The sequence below is a fragment of the Marmota marmota genome, unplaced genomic scaffold (assembly GCF_001458135.2).
Source record: "Marmota marmota marmota unplaced genomic scaffold, marMar, whole genome shotgun sequence".
NCBI lineage: Eukaryota > Metazoa > Chordata > Mammalia > Rodentia > Sciuridae > Marmota > Marmota marmota.
Window position 1 is genome coordinate 5,079,014 of NW_025999941.1, and position 14,602 is coordinate 5,093,615.

Here is a 14,602-nt window from a genome sequence, read left to right on the forward strand (position 1 = left end):
AAAATAAGCCATGTTGTGCAAAACCAACATTATAAAAATGTACTGTAATCCTCTGAAGTGTTTTGCTTCCTTCCACATCATGAACGGGACAATTCTTTGTGTATTGTGTAATGTATGAAAGGATGTAATATTTGCCCAATGTCCTATTTACAGGATAGCGTCTGTGTGTGCGCACGCGCGTGTGTGTGTATATATATATATATATATGTATGTGTGTGTGTGTGTGTGTGTGTATATATATATATATATATACACGTTATCCTATAAATATGTATACACACACATACACTATACTGTCCCAGTGTCCTATTTATAGGACAATCTGCATTATTGTTCTTAATGATAATAAAGGATAAACTCTAGATTATGATTTCCAACTATGTGCCAATTTACACCTGCGTCAATTTTGTTGAAACATAGTCCAAAAAATTTAGGACTTACTGAGTTAACAGCATGGAGAGAGAGCCTACAGACTGGGGAAAAAAAATCTATTAGCTACTCTTCTGATAGAGAACTAATATCCAGAATATATAAAGAACTCATCCCCCCCCCCAAAAAAACACCCCAATCAATAAATTGGTAAATGAACTAAACACACAATTCTTAAAAGAACAGACAACAATTATATGAAAAAGTGTTCAATATCTTTAGCAGTCAGGGAAATGCAAATCAAAACTACACAGATTTTGTCTCACTCTAGTAACAATGGCAATAATTAAGAGTACAAATAGTAATGTCAGCAAGGATGTCGTGAAATGGAACACTTATACACTGTTGGTGGGATTGTAAATTAGTACAACCACTATGGAACTCAGTATGGAGGTTCCTCAAGACTGCGACTACCAAATGATCCAGCTCTACTACTCCTTGCTATTTATTCAAAGGAATTAAAGTCAGTACACTGTAGAGATAGATGTATGCCCATGTTTATGGTAGCACAATTTGCGATAGCCAAGTTATGGAACCAGGCGAGGTATCTGTCTATTGAATGGGTAAAAATGTGGTATATATACACAATACAGTTTTGTTCAGCCATGAAGAAGAAATTATGTCATCTGCAGGAAAATGAATGAGTATCACATTAAGAGAAATAAACCAGGATTGGATGCTTTCTCTCGTATGTGGAAGCTCTGGAACAAAAAAGAAAGGAATCACCCAGAAATGCCTAGACAGGAGAACAAGAGGGGAGAGGGAGGAGTGGAGGTTAAGGGGAGGTAATAAAACTGCTCACTTATGTCATATGCATGTGTGAATATGCCACAATGAATCCCACTATTCTGTATAATTATTATGTACCAATAAAAAAGTTCTTAGAAATAAAAAAACAATCAATGAGTAAAATAAATAGTATTTTCTTGACTCTTTTCCAGCTACTGTCCCATCTTCTTTCTTCCTTTAAAATAAAATCCCTCAAAATTATTATTAATGCTCATTAATTAAAATTTCTTTCTTCCCAAATGTTCCCAAATCCACTCTAAGTTTTCACTTCCAACATCCACATTATCAAGATCACCAAGACTTTCCAGTTGCCAAGTTAGTGGTCTCTCGTCAGAACTCATCTTTCCTGCCATAGGAACGTAGTGCAACTGTGGACTTTTGAGGCCATGGGGCTGGTGGGGGCTGGGGGGACAAAACACAGAAGGATTATAGAAGAGAATCATTGTGACTTGTGTTGAGTATGATTACATTAAATTTTGTTTATTAGAAACAGACATTGAAGAATTTATGTCACTGAAGTGGGAAATGGATGCATGGGAATTCACTCTACTATCTCCTCAATTATGGTATATACTTGGAATTTTCCACAACATTTTTCTTTTTATTTTTAGTAGGAGCTACTGACCAGGATCAGGGTCCCGGCAAACATCTTTAAGCTCTGCAACCACCTAAAGAAATCTTGTTGGTGATGATATACACCCTGCCTTGTAGAAAGCCCCTGTGAGGGTAAACTACTGAAGGAAAGCCAAGTATTTGTTCCATTTTTCTAATGCACACTGGTAAATCATACCAACATATAAAATTTGGAAAAGACTCATGTATCTCATATTAACCTAGTTTCTTGTTAAAAGAAACATTTTCACAAACTCATAGGGCTAAAGGATCCTTAATAAATCCTTTAATTCAGCTCATCTTTGTACAATCCCTATGTAACAAATATTTACAAAGTACCTACTGAGTGCCACATATAGTGCTAAATGACAGATCCCTACCCACATTACAGTTACAAATTAGTGGACTAACTAAGCCATCAGGCCTCTTGAAATCCTTTCTGAATAGGACAAGGAATAGCAAATTAATGGTGAAAAATACCCATGCAGTGTTCTGCTGGCATATATATGTGATCACATTTAATCCTTTAACAGTCCTGGGGGAGGCAGTAGTTATATTGCCCGTTCACCTGTAGCTACAAGTATGTAATTTTAAATGAAGCATAATGCAGTTCAGTGACTTGCTCAAGATCCTCTACCTAGCAGGTAGAATAGTTGATATTTGAACTTGGACAGCCTGGCCCAAAGGCTCTCTCTAGTCTATACTCTTCAGTCACCACACTATAAATTCCAAGCCACCCTGACTGTAGTCTGCTCATTTGGAGTACCAAAGACAAGTGGACTAGCCTGGCAGGTAAGGGCAACAGGACATTCTTGGCCAACAGAGCAGAAAACGATATTCAGCACTGAGCGCTGGAATGACAGAGACGAAAGGAATAACACTGCAGGCAAACAAAGGTCAAGACTTGGCCTGTCTCAGCAGCTCACAGATGGTGACAGTGAATCCACAGCAGGGTGGCAGGCAGAGCTGGGATCTCCAGGAGAGCTGGCTCTTGCTCTCTGACAACAGCAGGCACACAGCATGGTGCTGGCTGGACAGAGGCAGGGAGCAAAACCCCCCATGCTCTTATTCCCTGCTGCACAGAGGATGCTCAGCCTGCACCTCCACTCCTGATACAGAGGCCTGGGAGGGCTCTTTCTCTTGTACCTTTGGGGTCTCTCCCCTGCCAGCTACCTTCACCAGTTGGCAGAACTCCATCCCCCAACCAACCCCTGGAGACCTCACACACCTGAGTATTATCATGCTGTGCTCCTATGCCTCTTGAGTACCCAGCTCTCAAACCCAGCCTTCAAGCAGGACACTTTAGAAACAACTGATAAGTCAGGGCTCCCTGTGGCAGTCCAGAGCTTCTCACACTCCTGTCACCTCTGAAACGCAGAGGACTTTGGACTTTGATATGCCCATTAGGCCAAAAGCACTTCTCTTCTTCCCAATGAATTCAAATCTGGGAACAAATACAGTCATGAGGCACATGATGACATTTTGGTGAACAATGAGTCCACCCTGCACTTTCACCATATAACGATGGATGCCATAGCCATCTTAGTTTGTGAAGTATCATCCTGATGGCCACATAATGATGAAATTACCTAACACCACACTTCTCAGAACAAACCCCAGTCACTAAGCAGCACCTAACTGAAATTGACAAATAATCTCTGCTTGAAACCTGATGAAACTTAAAATAGCACAGAGGCTACAGTGGTGATGCCAGCCCTCTTCTGGGGCCATCAATTATGTGCTCAAGCCCTGCAGTCCCTGGGAGGCCTGCAGCAACAAAGAAAGGTCAACTTGTCTTCTCTCATCAGCTCAAGAACAAAATCTCAAATGGGCTTTCTGAGTCTCTAGCACTGGTCTGTCCTCCTTCCCAGGCACCCTGTAGTGTTCTCCAAGCTGACAGCCTTGGGCCCAGGACAGCCTGTCACAAGAAGAATGCCAACCCTCAGGCAGCCTAAGGACTTCTTTCGGGTTTTTAAAAATCTAAAAAAAAAAAAAAAATTTACAAGAATTACAGTCTGCTTTCTAGCAGTTTCAACACAGCAGCCTTGAGATAAAGCTGTACCCATTCTTTCCATCTACTCTAGGAACTGCCCCAATCCCAGATTTAGTAAGGAATTAAAATATCATTGCTTTCTCTCTCAATTATCCAACCAGTATATGTTCTATACTAGCTGGTGCCAGATACAACCCTGAAAAAGCAAGGAAACAAAGAGCAGAGGAGCAGAATTTGTAAGTGGCTCCATCCCCCAACCAATCCTAGGCATATTCCCACAGCCAGCCAACCACTAAAGGCAGATTGAACATGAATCACAGCAGTCCCAATCACACCTTTGTCCCAATCAAGCCACCTCCTACAGCAGTAAGGCAGAGAGCCAAGACAGCAAGCACTTTACTAGGGAAAAACCAACTACTGGTCATGATATATAGGATATTGGCAAATATGCGAGATGTTCCACGCCCTAAAGCAGTTTTCCTAACAATTTTCCATTTCCAAACTAAGTTCTGATGTTCAAATAAGGCTGTAGGCCATGGGTAAAGTTAACACAGGCATTACAAATAAATTTTCAAAGTAAATTATTAAGAATGTATTTAAAATTCTAAGTTCATTGAATATAGGATATATGGATTGCTGACAATTTAAAGTTAGTCTACAATTCACAAAAAACCCCCACAATTTCATAATTAAAAATTTAAGTACACATGACTTTTCCCCTATGTGCAAAAGAAAATGTATACTGACCAATTTGTGGTATATCATGAGATAATAATTATTAATAAAAGCAAATTTAGTCAAAAATAATTTGATCAAAGAAGCCTTTGTAAGAAATTTAAGTCTGTTAGCCAGCTTTTCTTTTACTCTCCAGCTCGTCACTTAGTTCAAAATTGAGGCAACTCAAGTAAAGGTAAATTCATCTTGCCACAAAAGATATGAAATAATCTCTCTTACTCTCTGGAATGGATCTTGCTTCTTTCTCTTTTGTACCTTTGCCGGCTCCCTACCACCACTTCTCAAAGCAAATGTGTTCTTTGGGAACATGGTTGTTTTCCAGTTGCTTGGAGAAAAAGTCTGTCATTGGAGGTGGGCCACAAATATAGAACAAAGTCTCTTTTGAAATGTGGTCTTTTATCTCCTCCTCTGTTATTCTTCCTTCTACCAAAAAACAGAATAAACACCAAATTAAGCCAGACATTATTTTTATTCTGAAATGAGGACAGACCAACCACAACTCAGCAAAGTGTTTATTTAATGTAACTCAAGCTCAGTGCATCTCCAGGCTTCTTAAACCTAGGGGAGGCTAATCACAGCACATTGCAAAGAAGGCCAATTAGTTTACTGGTCTTTGGTTGAGATGCAAAGCTGTCTTCAGCAAGTAAATTAAAACTTATCAAAATCCTTCCAAACAGGGGAGACAAGTAATTTAAATGACTATTAATAGCAAATGGAATCCATTCAGCCAAGGATGGAATATAACTTTTTTCATGAACAGTATAGTGATGATGCAAAGGCTTCTTAAAACAATGTGAAAAATAAAATTTTAACATGGGTAATAGGAAGCCTATATATAAGTAAATCCAACTAAGTATTTTCTTATTTTTTCCGTGATGAATCATCTCTCCATTCTCCTGGTAGTGACATTCCCAGCCAGCAATTCCCAACAATAAAGCATCTACGCCCAACCAATGGCAGCCATGTCCACCAAAAAACTGCGTGGAGACAGTCAAAATATCTTTAGGGCACTCACCCGTGATATATGGCTTAAGTTCTGCACTGATTTGTGTAGTCTGTTTTGTAACATGCAAACTGCAAGCAATCTTCTCAGGAAATTCATTTACTAAATCGAGGATATTTTTCTGGAATAGCAAACATATTTGGTCACACTACAATTTTTAAAAAATCAAAGCAGATGGGCCCAACCACTGATGCCGAACCACAACTCCCATTCTACACACGTCTGTCGCTCTTGCTCTACTTAGAGAGATATTGTTTGCAGTCTAGCAGGCCAGAGCATTCAGAGTACGGAGGGCTATTTGGCTTTAATTGAAATCTGAATATGCTAACAACCATATTACCAACTCTCCGGGAGTTTTTTCTTTTTCCTTTTTCTCAAGCATTGGCAATCAAGCAGCAGTTTCACTGACCACAGTTGTGTCTTTTAACTATTTCTGTTCTTTTGTTCACTTCTGCAGCTGCTAAGCACTCGTGAGTGAAAGCCTTCTCCATGGAATGTACTTAGTTTCAACAGATGCAATTGATGGGGTTTCATTTACCCAGCTGGGTTCAAACAATCTAGGTCTCACCTACTACCGTGACACGAGCCCACCTGTCGATCTCTCAACTCTTCTGGACTCATGGTACCATGTGACTTTCCTGTCACCTAACCTCTAGATTCCATCCCACCAACCCCCCACACTATCCTGTTCCTTAACTAAAAGCTTCCTCAACACCGACAGTTTTAATTGTCCTGGGTAAGATGTGTTAATTTTCATTTGAGCATGTTTAAGCCTTGCAAAGTCTTTTGTTTGAACCTTTGCAGAAAAATCAGAACCTAGAGAAGAAATGTTTGTGGACATTTAGTACCACTACACAAGTTTGCTTATAGCAAATGATGAAACATACATCTCCCCCCGCCCTTACCTTAAACAGGAGTTCGCCGGTGTTCTTTGCACTGTAGAATAGTTTTATTGTACCTATCTCATATCCACTTCCTTTGTTTGCGCGCTCACGGTGGAGATCTGCTGAGTACCGCAGGATGGAAAGCAGGGGGTTAATTCCAACTCCTCCTGCAATCAACACGAGGTTTCTAGGGGCATCTGTGGGCTGAGGGTCAAAGAAGAACTCTCCACCCACTCTCACAGCCACTTCAGAGTCAAGTGTACACTAGGGCAGAGAAGAGAAAGATCCTTTAGTCCTTTATGGTACCAGTCTTAAACAAAAAAGTTCTACTTTAATAAAACCCACTGAGTCTACCTTCTGCATTCTTATCACTATTTAGGACTATGTTTAAAATAGCTTGCTCTTAGTTGTCCCAGGACTCTGTGAATTACTTCCACTTGTCCATGATGCAGGCCATTTGCTGCCCAGCCTTCATGATTCAAACTGCACACTCACTCCAGAACTGAGAAAAGCAGCCTTGCTTCAGTGATTCTGCCATTTGTTAACTTCTCAGGTGAAAAAGTAAGTTGAAAAAAGTGGTAATGAACTCCAGCAGGGGAGAGCTCTGGAGTATGGGTCTCCTTTTATCTGTAAGTGGTATTCCTTTGTTCTGATCAAGGCTGAGAGAGGCCTGATGGAACAAGGGTCATGATGCGGGCTGCTCTGGGCTCATCAGCGTTGACAAGCATATACTGGAGTCTCCCTCCTGATCTCAGGCAGGGTACAGCCAGATCGGCTGTGCAGGCTTAGACCAGCACTGCAGTACTGTTCAACACTGTTCACTTCTCTCCAGAGCATCCAAAACAGGAGCCAGAAGTCACACCAGGAGTGAGTCTCACATACACCCACCCAGGTAAAGCACTTACTACTTGGTGAGATCACTTATACCAGAAATGTCACCAGAGATTAACATTGGTTTTCAAAGGGGCAGTACTGTCCTTGATGGGTGTTTTGGAAACTTGTGACTTTTTGTTGTCACAATGATTTAGGGAACCCAACCAGCATTTAAGGGGAAAAGGCCAGAGATGCTAGATATACTGAAGTCCTAGAGCTAGTACCTATTAAACTGATGGTTAAATCTGCAGGAATTTTATGAGCCAGTAGGTAGTATAAAATCAGCACTGACGTATTTACAGCACAGAAATCCCCAAATAATACAAATCAGGGCTATTTTATTTAGGAGTTGACTGATCACCATACCATTATCTGCAACACACAGGACTATCCTGACAATGACTTCTAAATGGCCCATAGTTACATAGATAGATGAAGCTGGTTTGTAATGGTCTTAGACTAGACTTTAACTCATTACAAAAAAGTCTTTGAGTTTATTTGTAATAGATTTTATTTGGTCTGAATTTTCCAGAATGTAACCACTAAGTACATTGTACCTGGTTGTGTTCAGAACCTTATCAAACATATTCACTGTGCTGGAAAACCACATGCATTGGTGGTGACATGTGTTCTTTTGTCACACACACACACAACACTCCTGTTATCACCATTTGTAGACTGGGTATTCTTGGTGTTCTATGTTTAGAAACAATCACTGAAGCACTCCATTCTATATCTAGTTCAGATATGCCCAAGCATTTATATAATGAAATACATAGTCTTTGATCATTTTTCTTTACTTCTCCTTTGTAAGTACATTTTTTAAATGTATGTTTGTCTCAATTATGAATTTCATTTCATAATAGTTCTATAAAGGAGGCATTGAATCTGACAGGGTTGAGAATCCCTCATTTTGGAGAAAAACACTGACCTGAGTCAAAAGAATGAATTTTAATACAGCTCAATAAAATCCAGCAAGTACTTTAACTTCTGAGCCTTTGCTACACCTGCCCTGTCCACTTCCAGGCTGTTGTGGGCATGAAATGACTCACAGTAGGGGTAACTCCCTGCTGGTATCTGGCTCTATGAAAGAAAGTGTTTTCATTATTATGGCTGTCACAGAGAACAGGTGGTGGGTGAGCCTGATTCCTTCTTCCACTACTAAAAAACAGAAGCCAGGAATAAAGAAATCTGTATTAAGAGCATAGGTTTGTCCCATTACATGTTCTTGGTAAGTGAACTCTCTCCTTAAGTAATTACACACTCACAACTTTTGAGAACCAAATCTTTGGCATTCATACCTTGGCACCTCACAAGGCAGGTGAGTAGTAAGTACTTTTGGACAGGAATTTAACTTGAGGCTCTTAAAAATGAGTTAAACTTAGAGAAAAAAATATAAGAAAAATGAAAATTATTTTAATTCATAAAATAGGTCATTTTTGTAAAGAACTGTTAAATGAATGAAAATCTCTGGGGGGAATGTCTTAATTTAACTATTTTAAATATACAGGAAATTGTTACATGAGTGAGTTTTCATTTTGACAAAAGAAATTAGCAGCAAGGGAGCACTGGTTAGGAATAACAATCTAGGAATGGTTGTACTGGCTACCAAAGTAAAATGCTCCTTCAAGTCTTGAAAATAGAACCTAAAATACAAGAAACTCTGCCTAATGATGACAATGGATTTCATGTTCCTACATCCTCCATCTCTCTCTTACCTTCCCATACACATCTCTCTATAAGAATTTGGGAGACATTGTTTTTTTTTTCCGATGGCCATCTTCAAGGTGCTTAGCAGTGACAACAAAGAAAGCTGTTAGCTCATTGTTTTTAGAAACTAATGTATGTTCAACCTCAGAACGGCCAAGAAAATATACTGCAGGGAAACCTGTTTTTTTGTTGTTGTTGTTTTGTTTTTTTGTTTTTTTTTAGTGACAAAAATAATATTCAATAGATCTATCTTCTAATTTGCTACCATCTGGAAAGAATCAAAAGCCATCTTTGTCTTTTCCTGATCAATAAAAACTGCCAGGACAGCAAGAACACAAGACTCAAGACACCGCATAGCATAACATGTAATTAAAAGGAAGTTACCTTCAATTACTTAGAAATGTATCATATTTGAGCATAGATTTTGTACTTGTGAAATAAAAAAAAACCTTTCCACAGTAACTGTAGCCCAGTACACAATAGCTATCCAGAACCCCTTACCCTGCCAAGAGCTTGAGCCAAAGCCAATAAAATAAAGGAAGACATTTATGGCACTTTATCCATGTCTCAACAGACCAGCTTGCTGCCACCCAGACACTCACATGCCTCCATTGTCCACTCTTAATAGCTTAATAAGACAAAATCCTCAGGAGGAAAATAGCCACCTGAAAATGGTTCCAAAGAAAATCTGACTTCATAAAGGCTGTTTGCAACTCCCACTGGGCAGAGAACAGGCACCACAATTAGGAGGTGCACTCAGGCAATGCCACTTTGAAATTTTCTACAGCCTCTAAGAAAAAGTTCCCTCATTGAAATGCCAATGAGGCATGAAACCTAGCAGAGAGCTGTGGACCAGCACCAGGTCAGGTCACATGGGCACCAAGAGCAACCGCAGGGCAGAGTGTGTGCGTGTATTGGGTGAGTACATATTCACAGGTTCAGAGCACTAGGAACCAGAATGGCAATGCTCACTTGGAATCTGACAAGAGGCATGTGGACCTCTTGTTGGTCTCACCCCAATGGCATATTTTAGAGACTCCGAACAGTTGATAGGCAGTAATGGGTTGAAAAATCTACAGATAATTCTAAAAAAGGGATGAGGCAGCTAAGGCCATACCAAAGGGGACTCAGAAGATGAAAGGATAAAAATGTGACAGGATATATTTACAGTAGAAATGCCAAGGCAAGCAAGCACCTGGGGACCGTCCTGAACAAATACAATGGACATGTAGGATATTAATATCCTTCTACATCTTTATATCCTTTCCAGTGAAGTGTCTATCCAATCTTTTGCCCATTTCAAAAAATTATTGTTCCTTGTTTTCTTTGTTGAGTTTTGAGAGTTCTTTTTATACTCTGGGTACAAGTCCTTTGTTGGGTATCTGATTTGCAAATATTTTCTCCCAGACTATATGTAGGTTATTTTTAAAATTCTGTGAAGTCTTTTGCAAGAAAAGTTTCAATTTTGATTAAGTCCTATATATTATTTTCTTTTATGAATCTTGCTTTCAGTGTCATATCTTAAGACTTCTGCCTGTCCTCAAGTTCCCAGCATTTTCTGTTTCTTCTAGAACTTTCATAAGATCATGTTTTACATTTAGATCAACAACTAACTTTGAGTTAATCTTAAATTTCAAGTATAAGGTTTAGGTCAAACTTCTTGCTTTGTATATAGATGTAAAATTATTCCAGCACTATTTGTTTAAAAGGTATCCTTTCTCCACTGTTTCTTTAGCACTTTTGTCAAACAAATGGTCGTATTTCTGATCTGTGTCTATCTTTTCACCAGTACCACACTATTTTGATTACTGTTGATTTATTTTTATCTTAAATTTGAGTAATGTGATTTCTATTTCTTATGCTCCTTTTCCCAAACTGTTTAAGCTATTCTTTTTACATTCCATATATATTTTAAGATCATTTGTTTATATCTACAAGAACTCCTGTTAAGATTTTAACTAAAATGTGGCTCCTACATAAATACAATTCTCTAAAACCTTTAAAAAAATATACTGGAGTATGTTCCAGGTTCTGCTGAAAATAAGGTTTACAGTTTTGTTTTCTGTTTTCCGTTGTTGATGCTCAATGATGTCCATGAAAATAAAGGGACAGTACAGATTTTTTGAAGCCATATTTGTATCATAAAAAATGCCCAGAATGGGATGGAGGTTGTTGGTAAATATAGAAATGAGCACAACATAATAAATCTATGTTATAATTTATAAGTCAATTTAAGGAGGAGTAACTTATATTCAATCTAATTCATGAATATTTACTCATGTCTTCTTTGATTTCTTTCATGAAATTGAGATAAATTGTGCTTTCGGGAAGACCAACTCTCTCCAAGAGGGTTCTGTATTGGGGGATGGGCCAAGACAGTGTCCTAAGCTAGCAAGTTTTCACAACACAGCAGCTTCCTTGAGCCCCTACAAAGGCATATTACTTCCTACAAATATGACTGGTCAATATGATTCTTTGTATGCCCTCTCTCCTAAACAAACCATGTTGCAGCGAGGTGGGACTTCTGCAGTCAAGGAAGTCAACCTTGTTTCCAAACTTTTACAGATAAGAGAGATGTCCTACCCCTAACACATGTATTTTTGTTATTACACTGTGGAATCTGCTACTATTGGCCTTTTTCCTCTTAGTCTCATGTGGCTCCTACATAAATACAATTCTCTAAAACCTTAAAAAAAATATACTGGAGTATGTTCCAGGTTCTGCTGAAAATAAGGTTTACAGTTTTGTTTTCTGTTTTCCATTGTTGATGCTCAATGATTTCCATGAAAATAAAGGGACAGTACAGATTTTTTGAAGCCATATTTGTATCATACATTTCTTTTAGGTAAAGGAGATTTTTTTTAAATGCCCAGAATGGGATGGAGGTTATTGGTAAATATAGAAGGCACACTCTAATCAAGAAGAGGATGGCAATGATGGAAACAAGGGCCAAAAATTAAGTAACTGACCTATTCTGAGTTCAGACTTTGCTATCAGAGTTCAAGTAATGACAGGCAGCTTACATAGGTCTTGTATTGAGCCCTGTGGTAAAGTATGTGTTTAAGTATGCAATTAAATTTGGATTGCCTCTCAGAACCCTATGAAGAGCTCTCAAGGGGCTAAAATGGAGAGCACCATGGATTTGTGCTCATCTCTAGGCACCACGGTATTATGTAATCAGAGGTAGTTTTCCTCCAAATACTGGACAAAATGATAATTTAATTTCCTTTATTTAGGATAATTATAGTAAAACAATCTAATTTACAGATTTACCATTTACACAACAAACGGTAAATTATCAAAACCAAAATATTTTAAATCTACAATAGTATTCCACCAAATATTGTTTGGTAAAAACAAATTATCTCCAAATCCGAGGTCTTCTGAGTCATACTTATCTTTACCTTTTCTAGGAAACTATGTGTGAACATGTACCCTTTATACTCAACATTAGGGTTTTTAGGTAGATCAAGTGAGCTGAACCCAAATTTGTGGAAGCCAGAGATGCCCATATCTCCAATTTTTAAAAAAGCAGTTGCTTACCTTATCGTGAATCCAGAGAGCAGGCGGGTGGTTTGTGTATTTCACTGCCAATTCTATCATTCTCTCTTGCTCTAGCAGTCTGGGACTTGAGCATATTGAAAACCCACCAACTACAGAGACTCCTGGAATAAAGAAATCAATCCTAAAAGAAAAGGCAGATAAATGATTACTGTTGAAGCAATTTTAAAAAACAGTCAAACAAAATAAATGAAATCGACAAAACTTTAGTTAACTTGACCAAAGAAGAAAAAAGATAAACTACTAAAATTAACAATAAAAAGAGTGGCTTTTATCAATCTTACAAAAATAAAAAGGAACATAAAGAAACTATATAAACAACTGTATATCAAAGATAGTTAACTTAGATGAAAAGCTCATATTCCTAAATAGACACAACTACCAAATATAAATCAAGAAAAACAGAAAACCCAAACAGATCCATAAGAGGTCAAAGGACTAAATCAGTAATTTTAAAACTTCCACAAAGAAAAGATCAGGTCCAGATTACATTACTGGTGAATTCCAAACATTTAAAGAATACTAACCTTTCACAAACTCTTCCAAAAATAGAATACTTTCCAATGCACTCTGTGAAGCTACTAGTATTACCCTGACACTAATCAAAGATACTGCAATAAAACTACAGACCAATATCCCTTCTGAATAAAAAAAACAAACAAAACAAAAAAAAAAATTAAAAAAAAAAATCCCATGAATACAAGGTTGATTTAATTTTTGAAAACAATCAATGCAATACTACTTAATAGAATAAGGTACAAACCCCACATGATTATCTTACTAGATACAGGAAAGGCATGTGATAAAATGCAACACTCTTTCACAATAAAAACACTAAAGATACCAGGAATAAATGAGAACTTCCTCAAACTTAAAAAGGGCACCTGCAAAACACCCATGGCTAACCTTATATTTAATTATGAAAGGCAGAAAATTTCCTCCCTATAGGAACGAAACAAGGATATTTACTCCTACCATTTCTACTCAATACTGCACTAGAGGTTCTAGCCAAAGCAAGCAAGAGAAGAAAATATGAGACATTCAGATTGGAGAGGAGGAATTACAGAGGGTGTCATCTCATACATAGAAAACCCAAAAGAATTCACTAAAAAGATATAATTATTAAACAACTGCAAATTAGGTTGCAGTATTTCAGTATATTAAAAAAAACACTTCCATACACTAGCAGTGAACTATCCAAATGTGAAATATATTTAAAAAATCCATTTGTAATAGCACTTAAAAAAAACAAAATAATTGGTAATAAATTTAACAAAGACTTGAAAACTATAAAATGTTGAAAAAATTAAAGATTTAAATAAATGGAAAGCTATTCCATGTTCATGGATTAGAAGATTTAATATTGCTAAGATGGCAATACATCTCAAATTTATCTACAGATTCAATGCAATAACCTTACCAAGCCCCCACCTGGTTTCTTTGCTGAAACTGACAATTTAAAAAAAATTCAAATGGAAATTCAAGAACCCAGAATCATTAAAACAATCCTGGAAAAGGATAAATTTAAATGACTCAGACCTCATGATTTTAAAACTTACCACAAAGTTAGAGTAATGAAGACATGGTGGTACTGGTTGGTGTAACCAATGCCAGATATGAAGATCAATAGAAAAGAATTAATAATCCAGAAATAAACCCTTAAATTTATGGTTTGGTTGGTTTTTTGTTTGTTTGTTTGTTTGTTGGGGTACTAGGGACTGAACTCAAGGGCACTCAATCACTGAGCCACATCCCCAGCCCTATTTTGTACTTTATTTAGAGACAGGGTCTCACTGAGTTGCCTAGTGCCTCACTCTTGCTGAGGCTGGCTTTGAACTTTCGATCCTCCTGCCTCAGCCTCCCAAGCCGCTGGGATTATAGGCATGAGCCATTGCACCTGGCCAGTCAATTCATTTTTGACAAAGGTGCCAAGATAAATCAATGGAAAAAGAATAGTTTATTCAGCAAATGGTACTGGGACAACTGGATATCTATATGCAAAAAATAAAATGA

The 14,602-nt window shown here is 37.8% G+C and overlaps 1 protein-coding gene across 3 annotated transcripts in view; it reads right to left on the reverse strand.

Annotated features, from left to right (window-relative positions):
* Window positions 1-14,602, reverse strand: part of Oxnad1 (oxidoreductase NAD binding domain containing 1) — a 58,168-nt gene that overhangs the window by 18,569 nt on the left and 24,997 nt on the right. The window contains exons 6-10 of one of the 3 annotated variants that reach the window (XM_048801037.1): window positions 12,572-12,713; window positions 6,467-6,709; window positions 5,574-5,682; window positions 4,778-4,981; window positions 623-3,810 (exon numbers count right to left, since the gene is read on the reverse strand). In XM_048801037.1, the coding sequence (XP_048656994.1) occupies window positions 4,827-4,981; window positions 5,574-5,682; window positions 6,467-6,709; window positions 12,572-12,713 (649 nt within the window). In that variant the 3' untranslated portion in view covers window positions 623-3,810; window positions 4,778-4,826. Of the gene's footprint in view, window positions 1-622; window positions 3,811-4,391; window positions 4,982-5,573; window positions 5,683-6,466; window positions 6,710-12,571; window positions 12,714-14,602 lie in introns of those variants that run through there. The other 2 variants (XM_048801038.1, XM_015494371.2) reach the window with 2 other exon arrangements.